Source organism: Triturus cristatus, chromosome 1_1, assembly GCF_964204655.1.
Source record: "Triturus cristatus chromosome 1_1, aTriCri1.1, whole genome shotgun sequence".
Classification (NCBI taxonomy): domain Eukaryota; kingdom Metazoa; phylum Chordata; class Amphibia; order Caudata; family Salamandridae; genus Triturus; species Triturus cristatus.
In genome coordinates, this window is record NC_140579.1 from 541,820,103 (window position 1) to 541,840,036 (window position 19,934).

Genomic DNA, 19,934 nt, shown 5'->3' on the forward strand with positions numbered 1-19,934 from the left:
GCCACGCCACTGCAAAGGATCACGGATCCCTGATCCCTGACAGTTGCAACACTCCTATAGCGGGCCAACCACAGTAGTCGTAATAAGGCAGTCGGACTGCTGGTGCTGCGGTCCCCGATTGCCACCACACCTCCACCGCAGGTGACAATCAGTCAGAATACCTCACAAGACAGCTTTGAAATCTAGACATGGTTTCTTGACTGACAGAAAGTGAGAGCCACCAAAGTGATCGGACCTGCAATCAGAGGTAGGCAGAGGGGTGATTAAACTCATACAAAGTAGTGTCTGCTTATTGGTTGATGCAAATTACATATATAAACAATTAGAATATGAAAAAACATTAATTTAACATATATTTCTATATTAACTTTTTTTTAAAAAATGAACCAAATCTGAAACACCTGAAAATTATATTAAATCCACAATATTATATATAAATATACACTTACCCATAATATTTAAAAATCTCAATGTTTTTGTACTACAGATATTTTGACATAGATATTATCGTCAAACAATATTCTGGAATTGATATTCAGGAAACATATCTCCAAAATTAAGTGCTGAATACACTTATTTTCAGTTGAGATCTATACTAGGCCTGGGCGGTGAACTCCACTCCGTTCGCGGAGTTTCCCCCTTCCGCGGAGCACATTTAGTTCTGAAAATCTCCGCTCCAACGTTAAGTTGGCGAGCGAGAAAAATCCAACGCTAGACCACCTCCCTACGAGATTTCTCAACGCGGGCGGTCACAACTGCTTGCGTTGAGTAATGATCCATTTGTGTTGAGGAAGCTGCCACTCGAGTAGAAAATCTACTTGAGCGGTAGAAAGAAGCAGCGCCCTCTTGCACTGTGCATGGTGCCGTTCGTGCTGGTTTTCCAAGAATGGTGCAGCCTGAGTGAGGTGCAGAGATCTAATCCGCTAACTCTGCTTAATCAGAAAGAATAGGATACCATGTTACTAAACTGTTACAGCGGTCTCAAAAATACCTCATGAGATAGGCATGCGCATTCAAGGGCAGCAGAATATATATTACCTCCAGAAAAGTGCAACATCTGATATAAAGCCAGGCAGTGGGTTTGCAGTGCTGACTCATGAGATGTTGGTGAGTTCTACAAGGCAGTGATTTCGACTTCTCCCTCTTCTGTGGCAGAGCTAGATTTATGAAGGCTCTGAGTTTCATTATCAGTTGAAAAATGACCAAATATCCCTCTCAATCAGAATTGTTATTATACATTTCTGAATAATTGTTCACTGTCTTTTCATCATTACAACTGGTGGAAAAAATTATAAGAAACATCAAATCACAAATTCCTTACCAACATGTTAATTGTGAGTATTGTTTCCTATGGTAGTGATTAACCACACTTGGAATTCCCCAGTAAAAATGCAAACTAAGAAAGTCAACTTTTAAATATTTTTACATTTTTTGGGAGAAAGTGTGTAAAAATGCTGATAATGTATTTTACTTGAAACATTTTTGTGTGCAAATGCAACTGAATAATAACAGGATACTCGACAGATAGCTATGAAATAGAGAGTACAAGGTGATAAAAAAGATTTGAACACAGAATAAAACATGTGGCAGGTGTAGAGGAAGCTGTGAGTAATGGGAATTTTATGCAAAAGCAAGTGGTCAGTAAATGGCAAGTTGGTAAAAGAGAGTGTACAATATAACAGATTGTTTTTTAAAATTGTATTGATTTTTTCCCTAATGGCTCAAAAAGTGCCTCACTTTCTTAGCTAATGAATCAAAAAATTATTTGCTTCTATGCACTTTTACATTGTGGTGCAAATAACGTTACACTTCTGTGACAGCTGTGATATGTGCTTTTTGGGGTAACAGGTTTGCAGCAGTGCCCTGCCTGACTTGCTTTTAGACAACTCTGTATGTACTGTGTATTCCACTTTCACGGCTTCTCTTTCCTCTGGCATCCCTGGAACATTGTATTTATGTAGTTTCTTTTGATTATTTCCCTTTGTCTAATGTAAACCTGTCTTCCCTTGTACACTGTAGGTTCTATGGAATGCTACACAGAGGAAAAGGCCAACAAGATCAAGTCAGACTATGAGAAGCGTTTGAAGGAGATGAACCGGGACCTTCAAAAACTCCAAATGGCCCAGAAGGAGCATGCACGGCTCTTGAAAAATCAGTCACGCTATGAGCGGGAGTTGAAAAAGCTTCAGTCAGAGGTGGCAGAGATGAAAAAAGCAAAGGTAAGAAGCTTTGGGAAACATGGTGAGACTAGTAAGAGAGATCAAATCCGGTTGTAGATGAGCTTCTGAAGCTTTTTAAAGAATTGTAATGTGTTACACTGTTTGAGAGTTACAACTTTCAAATAATTTGGTTGGAACTAGGGATTTTAGTTTAATATCTATTATGGTCAATGAAGCTAAGGTTGAGGCCTGCAACAGTCCCCAAAGTTCCAGCAGAGAGAGAGTTGACAGACACCACTGTTACCTTAGTATTATGGTATTTAGAGTTGATAGATGTCCTGAAGTGAAGTCCCCATTACAAGGTAAGTTTCCATTTGGCTTGTGTTTCTAGTAGTAAGAAAAGGAAATAGAAATGTATTGTCTACACTTGTGGTAGCTATGCTTGCAGAGTTATGGTCACAGTTTAAAAGGAAAATGCTGACACCATACTCTATTCCATGCTGGATTCTATACAATCTGATATACTGTTGTTGCCGGTTGATATACACAGTCTCCTAGGTATCACCTCTAACATGGAACTCAATAGATCGAACCTTTTGATCCACCACCAGCACGTAACATATCCTCCCCCACTTGCCCTCCTGCAGATAATGCTGCTTACTGTGGATCTCAACCTAGATGGAGATGCAAGCCTAATCTAAACCATTCCACCCAACCCAACAGACTAGTCAAATACCTCTCGACCAATAATATCCTCTCCCTTCTCGCTTTTTATGATCCCGCCCCAACTCACTATGTAACACCCTCTGCTAGGATTCAAACCATTATCACCCAAGCACCAAGGAAACCTCTTACGAAGCTTAGACTTATTAATAAATCTAACTTCAAACTAGTCCCCTTTGCACATTCTTCTACTACTGTGACCAAAATGTACCTAAAATGCGCACTACTCAAATTCCGATCAGCAATAAAACACGCTGCCGACATAGTGGAACTCTTACTCAACTTGGACCTGGGCCTCCTAATTCTCACTGAAACCTGGCTAAATGACTCTTCTTCTAATATTCTTGACATCCTAGTTCAACCCAGCTATGAAGTAATTCGTCAAGACTGTGCTAACCGTCATGGGGGTGAAATTATTTGTATATATTCATCTAACCTCTCTATTAAACAATCACATTCTGCACTAACATTCCTGCGAATGTATGATGCTGAACATCTCAACCAAAGACACTTTCTACCTGCACTATGAATACGTTCTACCACCCCTCAGGTGATAATCATATGTTCATCAATCTAATCTTGGAGATCATCTCCACGAACAATGCCCCTCACAAAAACCAGATTTTCCTAGGTGACTTCAACATTCATTGGAATGACACAAATGTTCCACTAGTGAATTCTTTCAAGGCTTTTCTCATGATCTCAACCTGTCTGAGGCCTGCAACAGCACTACTACTATTAAAGGAGCTATCTTAGAATTAATCATAGCCAAGGAAAACACCATCCTATTGGATTCTATCTCACCCTGTGACTGGACCGACCACCACTGCATCAACTTCTCCATCACCGAAAAGACAACCATCCTAAAAGGCCAGCCTGTGAAAATAAAACATTGGGTGAGAAACACCCTCAATCTCAATCCTGAAATGATATCTACCAATTGCACAATCTCTTGTCTCCTACCAATGATTTGGTTGATGCTCAAGACCTTTCCAAACACTATTTTAGCTCTATTTCCAACATCCTGGACTCCATTGCCCCAAACATTTAAAGAGAGTTCCGATAAGAAGATCTAACCCCTGATTCAACTGTAGCCCTAACAAGGAACACCTCGCCCTTAGACTGGTGGAAAGAGCTTGGAGAGTCTTTGTTGAACCTTAATCGTTTGAGGGGAAAAAGAAGGGCCTACAATAGGTACATCAGAAGCGGCAAATCATCTTATTTCCGTCAGCATTTGGACATGGCCATCAACCATCCCAAAAAACTCTTTGAAATGGTTAAACAACAAATTAATGGGAAATGCAATTTCTCAACTGCAGTCACTATAACAATACCTAATTGTCAAATAATTTCCTCTATCTTTTTTGAGAAAACCAAGTCAATTGATACTGCTCTCTGCATTGCTGCGAATCTTTTACTGACTGAAACCCTGCCACACTGCACCTCCATCTCCTTAAACCTAAAATAATGCGTCATGGTCCATCTACCAGACATTTGATGACTCGGACATCTTAAAAATTCTGACTTTCATGAAATTTTCCAACCACTTCAACAACCCTCTCCCCTCCAAATTCCTCAATGAGATTTCACATCTCCTGATACCCTTATGGACCAGAATTATCAGCGCCTCTCTTATGCAAGGCTCCATGCCTGACTGTCTAAAAAGTGGTCTAGTCACCCCTAAGTTAAAAAAGCCTCATGCTGACTTCTCCGATCCCAACAATTTCCGCCCCATTTCTAACACACCAATTTTTGCCAAAGTCCTGGAAAAATGTGATCGTCAGTACTGAAACTGCCGTGGTCCACATTATCGACGACGCTCTTTGCCTACTCGATCAAAATGAATCCTGTCTTTTAATCATACTTGACCTATCAGCAGCGTTTGACATGGTCAAACATGAGACTCTCTCTCTTAGAACATAGGATGGGTCTCTCTGGTACTGTCTTAAAATGATTCTGCTCATTGCTACAAAACAGATGTTAAAGAGTCATAATAAATTACGCCTTATCCGATTAGATGCCTGACACAATCAGCATACCCCAAGGTTCCTCACTTTCCCCCACCCTGTTCAGTCTTTACATGAAACCCCTGACTGAAATCCCCACACTCTCCAACATCTCCTACCATATGTATGCTGATGATACGCAACTATACGTGAAGATTGCCTCTCGTGATGACATCAGCACCCTCAATAACATTCTGATCAAAACTCAACACTGGCTAACTCTTTATACCCTCAAAACCGAATTCCTATTAATCGCTCCACCTAACCCCACCTCTAACATCAAAGTCCTTCATTCACTAAACTGGCTCACTTATGAATATTGTATCCATCTAAAAATTGCCTGCATGACGTATAAAGCCACCCACCACAACACTCCTCTCTACTTGGCACAGAAACTGGTTTTATCTGGAGGGAACTGGTGTTCTCGTAGTACAAGCTCTCTACTACTTAACCCCAAAAATGTCATAAAAAGAAAACTTACAAGAGAACATTCTCTGGAATTGCCCCTAAAATGTGGAACTCTCTTCTCCCGGAGACGAGGACTAAGACCAGGACCAACCCTTCATTCACTCTTTTAAAAAAAGAAGTAAAAATGAGACTACTGAATAGTCTTCTTCCTACCTGATGCTACTATCCATTCCACTTTGAATTCATTGTCTGTGTTATTAGCTTATGTTTCTTTGTATCATTCATGCATGTTATATGTTTTCCTCCCTTCGCCTGTTTGGGCTTCACCCTATCATTCTATATCTTACTTCTTGTACATTTGATGCTAGTGTTATGTTGTACAGCGCTCTGATACCATTATTGGTCTTGATTACACTATCTAAAACTTCATAAATAAAATAAAGAGAGAGAGCGAGAGAGTGAATGGGGACCCTGGGAAGATAGAACTAACTTGCACAGGCAACCCCTCCAATCATTATGGCATAGAAATACATTTATATTAGAGGATTGAGGGCTTAAATGTGGCCTACACATGAAACTATGTTTTTATTGCCACTGATATTTGTGGTTTTGCATATGTGAATCAGTGTGTGACATATCTGTGACTATATTGTTCTAACAGTATGAGGCACAGTGGTGTCTAGATGAGTTTGATGCCCTGTTAACCCTTGTATCTGTGCACCTAGGTCACTGGTGAACATGCAAAACATTAAATGTGAACCAATGAGGCATCAGAGAAAGTCTTATATGTGGCATTATGTTTTTGTTGATTGCAACAAATCTCCGTGCTGGATGGAAACCATGTTTGTGCCACATTGTGCGACTGAAGGGCCAGGATTGAGGCATAAGATCTGCTGCTGCTGCTGCTGCTGGTTTAGGTCCTATTGATCATTTACCCTTCTACAGGCATCACTGATGAAACAAATGAGGGTGGAGCAGCAACAGCGGCGACTGGTGGAGACAAAGCGTAACCGAGAGATCGCGCAACTAAAGAAAGAGCAACACAGACAGGAGGTCAGTGTCAAAGGGAAGGGATGGTGAAAGGTTGGGATGTAACGGGCAAAAGGGTGAGGTTAGGGAAAAAATTGTAATGGACCACTGAAAAGTAAGGGATCCATGAAATGTGGTGGTAAACTATTTTTAGACGATAACAGTTATCATTCTGATAATTAAGACTCCATTAAGCATTGGGTGTGTCCAGTAGTGAGAAGGACTTCCATAGAGCGCCTAACTCTCAACAAGTTAAAATTGAAGTGCCTGAAAAAGCACAGTGATAAATGTAAGCAGTGGATAAAGGAAATTGGTATTCCTAATGTATGAAACTCTTTTGTTATTGTTATTTAAATTTATAGCGCGCACGGCTACTCCAAGGAGTGTCCCGGCACGAGCAAGGGGAAAACAGAGCATAACCTGACTTTAAATAAAAAGATGAGTTTTTAACAATTTTTTAAAAGCAGCAATATCTTCCACACAGCGAAGTGCCAAGGGAAGTACATTCCAGGCACGGGCCGCATGGACGGCCAAGGAAGCGCCCCCCAGACGATGCCGTTGGAAACCAGGGATCTTCGCCAGCCTAAGGGATGAGGAGCGCAGAGGCCTCCCCGGAACATCAAAGGAAAATCGTTTCTGCAGATAGCCCGGCCCTAGACCGTGTAGTGCCCGATGAGCTATGGTGAGAGATTTAAACACCACTCGCGCCTTAACCAGAAGCCAGTGCAGGGAACGAAGGTAGCCCCGCACTCTCCCTAGGCGAGATCCCCCCCCAAAAGGCGGGCAGCCACATTCTGGATCACTTGAAGCCTATTGAGGGAGTAGGCTGGAATCCCTACATAGAGCGCATTAGCGTAGTCCAAACGGGACAGGATAAGCGCACGCACCACAGATTCACGTGCAGCCTGCGGAAGAAGCGGAAAAAATCTTCTCAGGACTCTGAGGAGCCCAATACAGCAGCCCGCCAGTCGCTTCACGTGACTGGAGAAGGAAAGATTACCATCAAACCAAACTTCCAGATTCTTAGCGATCTGGCTATTGGACAGAGGGGGTGGAAACCCAGCTGGCCAGATCAAGTCTCTAAACCCAGTCGGAAAATCACCAAACAGCAGAACCTCTGACTTGTCTTCGTTGCATTTTAATTGGGCCTTCGCCAACCACTTGAAAACTGCAGAAAGACACGATTGCACGGGGGCCACAGTAGCCACATTCTTATTCCAGGTAAACAGTAGCTGAGTATCATCAGCGTAGGTAATCACCTTAGCCCCCAGACCCTCTGCCAAAATAACGAGAGGGGTAAGGTAGATATTAAGTAAAAGGGGGCTGAGGGATGAACCCTGGGGGACCCCTGTGCAAACCCGCTGAGGTGAAGAGGCTGCCGGGGGTAGCCAAACTTGCTGAACCCGGCCCTCCAAAAAGGACTTAATCCAGCCCCAGGCTGATCCAACCACACCAATCTCCGCCAGTCTGTCCAGCAGTAAGGGATGGGGGACCGTATCAAAAACGTCCGACAGGTCGAGCAGCACTAAGGCTGCTCTCCCGCCGGCATCGAGACACTCCCGAATTGCTTCTGACACTTCCACCAGAGCACCTTCCATACCAAAGGAAGGGCGGAAGCCCGACTGAGCTGGATGTAATAGGCCCGCCCGGAAGCCCGACTGAGCTGGATGTAATAGGCCCGCCCTCTCCACATACTCTGACAGCTGTCTGTTTACTATCTTCTCACAAACCTTAGTAAGGCTAGGGAGGAGAGAGATCGGCCTATAATTCCCCGGAATCGAGGGATTGAGAGTAGATTTCTCCAAGAGGGGGAGGATTTTAGCCTGCTTCCAAGCACTAGGAACCCTAGCATCATGAAAGGACAGATTAATGATGTAGTTGACTTCAGCATTCACAACCTCTGCCACAGAAGCCAATAATCTTGCCGAGCACGGGTCAGCCGGAGAGCCGGACTTCAGACCCTTCAAAACTCTCAACATGCAGGACAAATCAACCGAGGAAAAATTAACCAAGGAGTGATTGGAAGAAATAGCCTCAGGGAAGGGAGCACGAGACACATCAGATAAAGAAAAACATTCTTGAGCAGCAGGCCATATAAAGCTATCTTGTATCCTTTGAATTTTATCCCCCAAAAATTTGGATAGCGTCTCGCACCAAGCCACCGTCGCAGGCATAATGCTGCTCTGAGCTGACGGGGACATAAAGCACTGAACGATAGCAAAAATCTCTTTTGAGTTATTTTGAGCCTGGTCTATGCGAGTGGCAAAATACTGCCTTTTTGCTAAGGAGATGGCCTTATAATAAATTTTCTGGCCCTGCCTGAGCCGACCCTTGGCCACCCGACAATAGTTACTGAGGCGCCAAGAACGCTCCAATTTCTTACAGTCCTGCTTCAGGTGAAGCAGCTCCACTGTAAACCAAGGTTTAGAGGGAGAATCCCTAGACCGTCTAGAAGAAGTAGGAGTGGCGATCGCAGCCATGGAGCCCAGCAACCAGATAGAAAAGGTTGCCAGGCTCCCATCCAAGTCCTGCGACAGGGACGGCCTGTTGTCCTCCAAAGCCCTGGCAAATTTGGCGGGATCAATTTTCTTAAAAGGAGGTTTATGGCAAACTACAGGTCTAAAGCTCGGAGAAGCTACTTCCCATGAAAAGCAGATTAGATAATGATCTGACCACGAGACAGGAAGTGGAGCCTTAATTTTAATAGGAACATTCGAAAAGATGGGATCGAGAGTGTGGCCCCCTTGGTGGGTCGGCTGGAAGACCCATTGAGAAAGCTGCGCTACTTGGCAGATATCAAGGAGCTCTAGCGTGTCCCTTAAATCCCTTTGATCCAAATGGATATTGAGGTCTCCAAGAATCAAATAGTGAATAGTTTCATTAGAGATTCCTAGTGGATCGCAAATAGACCTACCTCATGCATATGAATGAGGTAGGTCGCAATTTGTGACCCACTAGGAATCAGTGCCATCAAAGCAATGAGGCCACCACGTCTGTGATTGCTTTTAAATAAAGCAGCAAATATTTATTTTTAAATTGTGCTCATTTTCCTTAAGGTAAAACGTGATGCGTTTAAAAAGAAAAAAGAAAACACGCCTCTTCCAAATACTGAATTGCAAACAAATTATGATTCAGTCTGAGTTAATTAATGGCAGATGAAGAGATGTATACAAAGTGATGCTTGATGCAGATTAGCTTGCCCTCTTTGTATAAACCCGATTTATGTATGTTGGACAGTCCCCTGTTGCTAAATTAGCCCCATTAAACAAAGATATGCCCACTAGCCTTGAATGATGGTGAGGAGGTGTTGCTGTTTCTCCAGAGTTATAGGCCAGATTACGACTTTGGCGTAGTTGCGCCGGCTTTCCACCGGCACAGTTGCACCAAAGTTGCGCAAAGACTGCCCACCTTATCATGAATTAAACTTGTGTAAGGCGGATGGTCCTTTGCCTTTCCCATTCCGGTGCCTGGAAACAGGCACCGGAATGGGGATGGCAAAAAAGTTCCAGCACGCATGGACGGTGGCGCTCATGCCGTGCTGGAACTTTGGGGGAATGCAGACAGAGGGGCACATGTTGTGCCCCCCCCTGAATGTATCCCCATGACGGGTGGGGTGGGGACTCTGTAGGGTCCCCTTTGTTGCTGCACCTCCAGCCTACTCATGGTGGAGCTCCCACCGTAAAATGGCTGACGGAACTTGTAAGATGCGCAGCGGGACTGCGCCTGTCCATCTGAGCATGTTACTTTGTGGCGCAGCTCTGCCACCTCCAGGGAACAGCAGCTGGTGGTCATCCGCTGCTATGATTTTTGAAGCCATAATGTGGTGGATGGTGGACTGCCACCGCGAGTGCGACGGTCGGAAGATCGCCGCACTCGTAATCAGGCCCTTTCTTTTTATAATGACTCCTGTCATGGTGTCCCAGATCCTGGAAGGATTATTAGAATGACTTACATCATTTTCCAGTTCTAGAATTTGCATACATATCTGGGGTTGTCAAGTCAAAAACAATGCCTTACTTCCATCAGAGCCGGACTTACATTGGGGCCAAAAACAGGATCTTAGATTTGAGATGCTTCCATGGCAAAATACAGAAGGTTGGCACGTATACGTGAATCTTGAAGTAGTCGGTGACAGGGTAGCTCGCTCGCTTTCTGGCACGCTGCAGTTTCCTAAACATGCCTGTTTTTCTTCACTCGTCAGTTTCAGATCCGTGCTTTGGAGTCCCAAAAGAGGCAGCAGGAGACCATTCTGAGGCGGAAGACCCAGGAGGTAAGTTGTTGATGTTTCCACTACGGGTCCTAAAACCACTGAGGTCCAACCTGCATAGTTGCAGAATCTTTCCAACTTGCCCTATAACGTATCGAAGGGTGGTTACCAGGGAATAGTTGTCATTGGCACTGCTTATTAACCACACCCAGATGTTGCTGTGTCCTCCAAGTGACCCCGTACATTGGCAGCCATCTCTCTGCAGGATACATGGACTTCCAGCCTAAATCCTTTTTGTTTATTGAAGTGATTGAGAACACCAGTTCTCTAGAGGCACAACCTAGGGTCCGGGTATTGTAATGAGGTGGAACCTGCAAAAAGGCTGTCTTTGTTGCCTTTCAACGAGACTTCCACTGGGGAAAGAGACATTCAATTCCAGAGCCATAAAATCGTGATTAGTGTAGAAGTCCCTGTGGCATTTCCTGTACTCATTTATGCTTTGTGTCTTTCCTTGGAGGCATTATCTGCAGTATTGATACGTTGACTCGGTATTATAGACGGTTTAATGATTTGTTGATATCTTTCAAGATTTTTTGAAAGGTAGACAAGCCATTTGAGTTTGTATGCTGATTGTGCTGTGGCTGTTTTCTGTTAATCAATATGGGAAAGTGAGCTCAATTTCCAGGCCCATTCAAAGCACAGTTGTATCTGCAAGGAAAAGATTTTGAAGAATGCAGTGCATAATTTGAGCCGGTGCTTTCCGGTGCTGAGCGCCGACACTTAATTGGTTTCCGGTGCTCGGCGCCGGCACCTAATTGTCAACACCATACTTAGGGCAGTCTGCCACAAGGTGGCACTGCTCATGTAATTTACAGCTGAGCAGTATAACAGTTGTTTAGGGAAACAATATACATTAAAAAAATTGCTAATACCTGCCTCCCCAGGCACGCCTTCAGCTTTGGGGACCTGGAATAATCTGAACTGTCGCATTTACATGCAAGAGAGATGGTTAGTAGTTGTTTTGGCAGGAATGACCAGGGCAATGGGTGTTGCAAGCTGCAGTGGCCTCTTGGTCAGAGCCCTGGCACATCATATTTTACAAATTAAACACTGGAGGAATGGGAGATGTCAGCTGCAGCCCAGACCCAATCCACATTGCCAGTGTCCCTGTTGAACACCCTATGTGGTAAGAGTGAGAGTTCAAGATCTGAACTCATCTGGGACATGGTGGGTGACTGTGTGAATCGCTCCTCAAGAAGCAGACGTAACTTTCATAGCCCTCCCTTTTAGTGTTTGGATGATAATTGAAGGATTCATTCTGGTTTGTTAAAAATCTATGCTGGTTCAATTCTTGAGTCATCTCTAATGAGGTCAAAAGTGTGAAAGAAGAATTAGTGATCATTCTGGCTTAATTGCTAACTGGTGTCTTGCTAATAGAATCCCCAACACATAAGATGGAGAAACCTTCCTGTGAAAAAGCATCCTTTGGGTTTCCTATGTTTTAGCATATGGCTTTCAGGAAACCTACAAAATGTTTAAATAATAATGTCTTCTAAAACAGTGGCTCCCAAACCTTTTCGAACCACCACCCAATTTTTACAACAAAATACTTTTGTGATCCACCTAGCTCTAATAGACATGAGGTGGACGATTCTTTAATGTTACTAAAGAATTGTGTGGTAGCATACAGTTATTTACAGACAGCACATTTTCCATTGAAATGGGCACTAAATTTGCACAGACATATAGTTTTACTGATAAAACTATATTGCTCCCAAAAGTATGGAAATCAGGTGTCAGTGAATATTTATCATGTGTTCGCTAGCAAATAAAGTGTTTTGATTTGTTTTGATCCTATTAAAATCTTTGTTTCCATCACACTTCAGAATTACAAAAAAATGTACTTCATTCTAGTGATCCTAACTGCTGAATGTGTACAGTTCATTTAATGATTTTTAGATTTTGTTGCGTGTTACAAAAAAATGACATCCTACAGCCTTTCCTTTCACACACCTGTACCCCAGCAAGATTTACACATAATTTCTCTCTGACTGCAAAGTGAGAGGAGTTTGTAAACACCGGTCCCAATGTTAAAAAAACAGCAATTTGTCAGAAGCATTAACTGAAATATGACCTGTCTTTGAAGCGCAACAAATATGACAAGATAAATGCTAAATTTAAAGGCATTGTATTTTATTGCTTGGACGTTCGTGGCCCACCAACATTTCGACTCATGACCCTCCAGTGGGCCAGTGCTTTTTCCTATAGAAAAACATGCAAGAATACTATAAGACTGTCCTATAAATATCCTACCATAGATTTTCTTCGAATGTCTGCCTAGTGATTTTCTAGTCTGCATGTAAGAAACTTATAGGAATTCCCTAGAATTATGTAATCAGTATCCTCAATGCTCACTCAGTGCCAACACTCGCTAATAACAGTGTAGTAGTTGATCCTCTTATAAATACACTGAGGCTACCACATGATGCCCTATTAGGATTTATCTGGGTTGATTTCAGTTGTGCTTTAGCAAAGATTCCAAACATTATGACCGAATGGACTTGTAGGATAAAGATTTAAAGTAATTTGGTGCCTGTTCATAAGGTAAGCCACCTCCATTTTTCATTCCCCTCCTCTTTGTCTTTATATTGTTGTTTAAGAGAAAGGTCTATTAGGAGTACCACAACCTCCTACTGTACTTTATGCTGAACACCCACACTGCCAGGCTACTATGTCTCATATTTTTTTTTTCAGGTCTCAGCTCTCCGACGACTTTCCAAGCCCATGTCTGATAGAGTTGCTGGTAGGTTAGTCCAGAAAAATGCCCTGCTGGACTCTGGGGCAGAACTTTCTGCTAGTACGACTTCCTCCGATCCAGACTCTGGATCCCGCTCAGTCTCCAGCATTGTGCGTCAATGGAACAGAAAAATGAACAACTATGTGGATGTTCCAGTTGTGAACGGGACACGACCTCCAAGGTAAAGCATGAGCAGTGTGAGAGATGGTATGCACACTGATGCTAGAATAATTTTGAGAGTAGAGTTGGGGCATTTCTTTACTTTAAGGTACATTAGCCAGAAGTCACAGTCCTCAAAAACTATGAAACTCACGGATTTGTAGCAACCCTGGTACCAACAGTTTCAAATTTCAAGAGTGAATATGAAAGCTAGAGAGTGAGGGAAATGTATAGAGAAAGTGAGAGAATTAGTTGTCTGAATGAGCTTGTCTAAGAGATTGGGGAGTTAGAGCAGAGTGAGCAAAGAGCATTAAATTCACTTTCAGATTGAGATAGTGAAAAAATTAGAAAGTGAGCATGGGTGAAACAGACAGGATAAAATGTGAGAGTGTGAGGGAGGTTCAGGGCAAGGAGATGTCTGCCTTCCAGTACAAAATTGCCTGTTGTATAAGTGCATGTCTTTTTTCTGCTCGGGTACGAGACTTTCTGACTGTGTGTACCCGGCAAGATTTTCAGAATCAGGCCTCTCTTGCGCAGTCTAATTTTCTGTACCTGTTTTCACTCTACACCTCCATTTTCCTTCTAGAACTATGGTTTTTAGTTCCAGTCTCCTTAGGTGCTTATCTTCAATGCTATCCTCAATTGTTTTCCCTCCCAGCAACACTGCTGCCAGTCTGTGAGAAGTTGGCCTGGCATATGCTGGTCACTAGTTAAAGTGGCCACCTTGCACCAGTCCAATTCGACTCTTATGGTAGATACGTTTAAGACAACCTTTTGAAGAAAGCTATCCTAGTGGTAGCTGTGGAGAGCAGCCTTCAGGCTAAGTCTCAGAGGAATGTAAAGCAGCTTGTTTTACCTTATAATCTCTTGAATTACCAAATGAAAGGACACCACACAGGTATTTATATCAAACATCTATGTATTTATTACTAGACACACTCTACTAATCTCTTTATGAGATTAAAAGTCAGGAACATATGCAAATTTCAACGTTTCACAATAAGTTGAGCACAAATATGGCTGGGGCCCTAGGGGCGTACCAAACCATATACTAAAAAAGAGGTTTAGGAAAGTCGACTTGCAAGAGGACAAGGCCTAGGGCCTGCAGAATCGCTGGGGTTTCACTAATCCACCCAAGGCAGGTAAGTAAAGGACCCACGGGAGACGTGTGCGGTGTGAGAACACAGCCGCAAGTTCCCTATTGATTTCAATGGAGCAAGTCGCGGTTGGATTCTTAAAGTTTTAGGGTACTTCTAGAGAGTCTACAAGCAAACCACTTACAAGGTAAGTAGTTCGAGGGCCAACACCCACAGAAGCACCGGAGTGCACGAGTTACCTCACCCAGAGAAGCCAGGTGCATGGGTGTCTTTTGGTGTCGGGTCGCGTCGTCGTTTTCAATGGAATCCGAAGAAGTTTTGCTGCTTGTGAAGACTGGAGAAGTGTCCGGTGGAATCCAAGACTGGCTTCAAGATGAAGAAGAGCTGAAAGCAGAAGGGACAGTGTTCACAGTCACTTGCCAGTGACCCGAGGCCAGGAAGATGGAGGCCCACGTAAGTCGGGTGATTTCAGGTGATCAAGGGTGTTTTGACTCTTCAGCCATGAGGTCCAGGAGGCGTCGACGATGACTAGGAGCTGGATTCAGAGTGTCCCACGAAGTCTGCAGCTTACTGAGGTGTCGGCAACCGAATTGGAGCCAACAAGCCTTGGCAACAGCAAGTCCCGTGGAAATTGAAGAAAGTCAACGGTGCAGACCAGCAAGGTCTGAGGGACTCACCCAGCAAGGGTAAGTCAGGGTAGGCCTGGAGCAACCAGGGGAAACCTTTGGTTTGATAAAGTCTTCAGGGAACCCACAAGCCAGCCGGCAAGGGATCGCGAAGACGCCTCGTGAGGATTCGCTTCACAGGAGCCCACGGTCACTCGGGATGAGGTAGGCCTCTGATTTTCGAGAGAAATCCTGCTGAAGGCTTGGGCCACATGTGGTCCAATGCACAAATTCGTAGAACGTCATGAAGGGTTGCACTCGACAATAGTGCACGGTACCCGGGTATTGCTCTTCCTCGTCCCTCGTGGGGTCCACTCGCCTCAGCTCTGCTGGAGACTCACAAAGGCCATCGAGAAGTCAGGAAATCCACTTCCGGGGCTTCAGGGACTTCGGACTCCAGCGGGAGCTGGAAAGTTTGCGACCGTTGATTCAAGTTTTTGGTGCCTGCCAAGCAGGGGAGTCACTCCTTGACTCCAAGGGAGATTCTTCAGTCTTCCAAAGGTAGTGGAACGTCGAAGGTCCAGGATTCTTCTTGTAGAGCCTCGTCCAGGGATATCTGATTGGCAAGGTTTCCCTATCTTATACTAAAGGAAAGGGAGGGACTAGCTCTATGACCACTCCTCTGGGAGGGTCAGGGGGGTGGGTGGTTACACCCACTTCCCGTTGTCCAATTTCGCGCCATTTGAGCTGGCATATGCCCAGAGGAGCCTACTGCTCCCCCAGTGCAGGACTTCAAAGCACTCTAAGAGTGCACCCACCCAGCCCCAATACACTAAATCCTGTCTGGAAGGTGGTGACACCTCCCTGTGACAGGATGCCTATTGTTGGGCCTCCTCCACTGCGAGTTTCAGTCAGCAGCAGGAGGGCAGCCCAGTGTCTGTGCTGGTGGCATCAATTTTGTGATGCCAGGGCTCTTTCAGATTTCTACTGTGTTTCCACAGTAGGTACATGTCGTCCTCTCTAGAAGGGTGGGATCATACTTCCACACCAGTTACTGGTGTGGGGGTATGATTCCAAAGCGTTTGACACCAAACACGACATGTTTTGATGCAGTCATTCCAAAGTTAGCATTTACCGGTAGGTTATAATGCACTTAAGAGTATATGGTTTAACCGCATCCACAAACGGCCACAGAGAATAGACTCTGCCAGCTGCAGAGGGGCCCTGCTCTTGCAGAGGCACCCCCTCACATTGTAAATCAAGCACACTGCCCTCAGGATTGATAGGGCCTGCCTTAGGGGTGACTGATAGGTTTATATGTGTGTGTATGGTGAGATATAGGGAACCTATACCTCAGTGAGGAATGCTAACACTACCTCACCCAGGCTGCAGTAGCAGGCCTGTGGTGTCAGATTTAGTCTGCTTCCCAGGGGTGGCATAAAACATGCTCCAGCCCCTGGTAGGCCTGTGAAGTACCTATGCCCTTGGTACCTAAGGTACCATATACTCGGGGCTCATAAGGTACCACAGTATCCAATCACTAGTGCATCTAATATGCACTCCAAGTTGTTTAGAGAGAACAGAGAGACTGGGGCCCTGATTAGCAGGGACCCAGCCAGACTATAGCCAGAAACCAGTGTTAACAGAAAAAAAGTGGGAGCAAAATAAGTGCAGATCCTACTCTCCTACACCCCCCCCCCCCCCAAACGCAGGGACACTAAACTAACCTTGACCAGTTGAGTCTTCGTGTTTTAAGTGGAAATACCTTGAGAGTCCATCTGCATTGGCATGTTTGGTCCCAGGTCTATGTTCCACTGTATAGTCCATCCCCTGTAGGGAAATGGACCACCTTAGCAGTTTAGGGTTTTCACCTTTCATCTGTTTAAGCCATAGGAGGGGCTTGTGGTCAGTCTGAACTATGAAATGAGTGCCAAACAAGTATGGCCTCAGCTTCTTCAGGGCCCACACCACAGCAAAGGCCTCCCTCTCTATAGCTGACCAACGTTTCTCTCTAGGGGTCAGCCTTCTGCTTATAAAACCTACTGGCTGGTCTTGACCTTCATCATTCAGTTGAGACAGTACAGCTCCCACACCCCGCTCAGAAGCATCTGTTTGGACAATGAACTTTTTTGTGTAGTCTGGACTCTGTAAGATGGGGGCAGTGCACATGGCCTGCTTTAGGTCATCAAATGCCTTTTGACAGCTAGCTGTCCACTGAACCTTCTTTGGCATTTTCTTTGAGGTAAGATCATTTAAGGGGGTCACTATAGATCCATATCCCTTAACAAACCTCCTATAGTACCCAGTCAGGCCTAAAAGGCTCTCACCTGTGTCTGGGTGGTTGGAGCTACCCATTCCATTATGGTCTGGATTTTACTCTGCAATGGTTGAACCTGGCTTCCACCTACAAGGTGGCCCAGGTACACAACCTGACTCTGCCCTATCTGGCACTTAGTGGCCTTGATAGTGAGGCCTGCTTTTTGCAGGGCCTCCAAAATATTTCTGAGGTGGACCAGGTGATCCTGCCAGGTGGAACTAAAGACAGCAATATCATCTAGATAAGCTGAGCAATGAGTCTCCATACCTGTCAGAACTTTGTTCACCAACCTCTGAAAAGTGTCAGGTGCATTTTTCAAACCAAAGGGCATCACCACAAATTGGTTGTGCCCACCAGGGGTTGAAAATGCTGTTTTGGCCTTGGCATCATCAGCTAACTTGATTTGCCAGTAGCCAGCTGTTAGGTCAAATGTACTCAGATATTTGGCTGAGGCCAAAGTATCAATCAGCTCATCTGTCCTGGGAATTCGAAAGGCATCAGTCCTGGTGACTGCATTGATGCCTCTGTAGTCTACACAAAACCTAATTTCTTTGCTGATGGTCAGTGAGGCTGCTTGCCAAAGCAACACCATCTACTGACCCATCATCAGGGTTCTGTGAGAACAGGTCAGGGAGAGGGTCACTCTCCTTCTCCTGTTCCTCATCAGTTGACATGAGCAAGACCATTTCAGCCCTGTCAACATATGGTTTCAATCTGTTGACATGGAGCACCCTTAGGGGGCTCCTGGGAGTTCCAAGATTCACCAAGTAGGTGACTTCTCCCTTTTGCTCAACAATTGTATGGGGGCCACTCCACTTGTCTTGGAGAGCTGCTGGGGCCACAGGCTCCAACACCCATACTTTTTGCCCTGGCTGGTTTACAGGCAGCACAGCCTTTTGGTCATGCCACATTTTTTGTAGTTCTTGGCTTGCCTCCAGGTTAGGTTTTTGGTTGCCTTCTTTATGTATTCAGCCACCTGGGAGCGGAAACCAAGTACATAGTCCATCACATCCTGTTTGGGAGGTTTGAGAGGTAACTCTCAGCCCTCCTTCAACAAACATAATGGACCTCTTACAGAATGCCCAAACAGAAGTTCAAAAGGGCTGTAGCCAACCCCCTTCTGTGGAACCTCCCTGTATGCAAACAGAAGGCAGGGAAGTAAAAGGTCCCATTTTCGCCTAAGCTTTTCTGGGAGGCCTTTAATTATTCCCTTTAGGGTTTTGTTGAACCTTTCAACTAACCCATTGCATTATGGGTGATAGGGAGTAGTGAACTTGTAGTTTACACCACACTCCTTCCACATTGCTTTTAGATACCCTGACATGAAGTTTGTACCTCTGTCAGATATAACCTCCTTAGGGAAACCCACTCTGGAGAAAACTCCAATGAGGGCTCTTGCCACCACAGGGGCTGTAGTGGCCCTGAGGGGAATTGCTTCTGTGTACCTGGTGGCATGATCCACTACTACCAGGATAAACCTGTGCCCAGATGCTGTTGGAGGGTCAAGGGGACCAACAATGTCACTCCCTACCCTTTCAAAGGGTACCCCCACCACAGGTAGTGGTATCGGGGGCCTTTGTTGTGCCACCTGACTTGCCACTGGCTGGGCAAGTGACACAGGAGCGACAAAACTCCTTGGTGTCCTCTGACATGTGTGGCCAATGAAAATGTGGAACAAGCCTGTCCCAGGTCTTGTTTTGGCCCAAGTGTCCTGCTAAAGTGATGTCATGTGCTAGGGTCAAGAGGAACCCCCTAAACCTCTGAGGTATTACCAACCTCCTGGTGGCTCCAGGGGTAGGATCTCTAGCCTCAGAATATAGGAATCCCTCATCCCAATAAACTTTATGGGACCCACTAGCACTCCCAGCAGCCTCAGCAGCAGCCTGCTGTCTGAGGGGTTCAAGAGAGGGGCAGCACTGTTGCTCTTTACTCAGATCTTCCCTGGAAGGTCCCTCTGCCCCCAAGAACTCAACCTGATCAGGCTCAAGTCCCTCTGGGGCAGTTCCTTCTTCAGGATCTGCTTCTCCTCCCTCAGGAGGGGAATCTGAGATCTGAGACCGAGGGGAAGGCACTGCCTTAACCCTACTGCTCCTCCTCTTGGGTAGCACCTGGTCCATACTTTCAGGATCCAGAGCTGGTTCAGTTTGATGCATTTTGACTTGTGACCTGGTCACAGCAAATGCCTCTGCAGGTATGCCCATCATCTCAGCATGAGTCCATAGCTCTACTTCAGACCAGGCTGAAGTCTCTAGATCATTGCCCAATAGACATTCGACAGGGAGGTCTGCACTGACTACTACCTTCTTGAGGCCAGTTACCCCTCCCCAGGAGAAATTCACAACTGCCAGACTATGGTTGGTCCTGACATTGCTTGCATTGGTAACCTGGTACATTTCACCCAGGATGATCTGCCCAGGGTCCACAAGA

General features: G+C 45.0%; 1 protein-coding gene across 3 annotated transcripts in view; it reads left to right on the plus strand.

The window, feature by feature from the left end:
• KIF21B (kinesin family member 21B) overlaps positions 1 to 19,934 on the plus strand; it is a 1,294,294-nt gene that overhangs the window by 847,059 nt on the left and 427,301 nt on the right. For all 3 annotated transcript variants that reach the window (XM_085643177.1, XM_085643182.1, XM_085643184.1), the window contains 4 exons: positions 2,020 to 2,219; positions 6,242 to 6,349; positions 10,527 to 10,595; positions 13,287 to 13,510. In XM_085643177.1, coding sequence (XP_085499303.1) covers positions 2,020 to 2,219; positions 6,242 to 6,349; positions 10,527 to 10,595; positions 13,287 to 13,510 — 601 coding nt within the window. The remainder of the gene's footprint in view (positions 1 to 2,019; positions 2,220 to 6,241; positions 6,350 to 10,526; positions 10,596 to 13,286; positions 13,511 to 19,934) is intronic.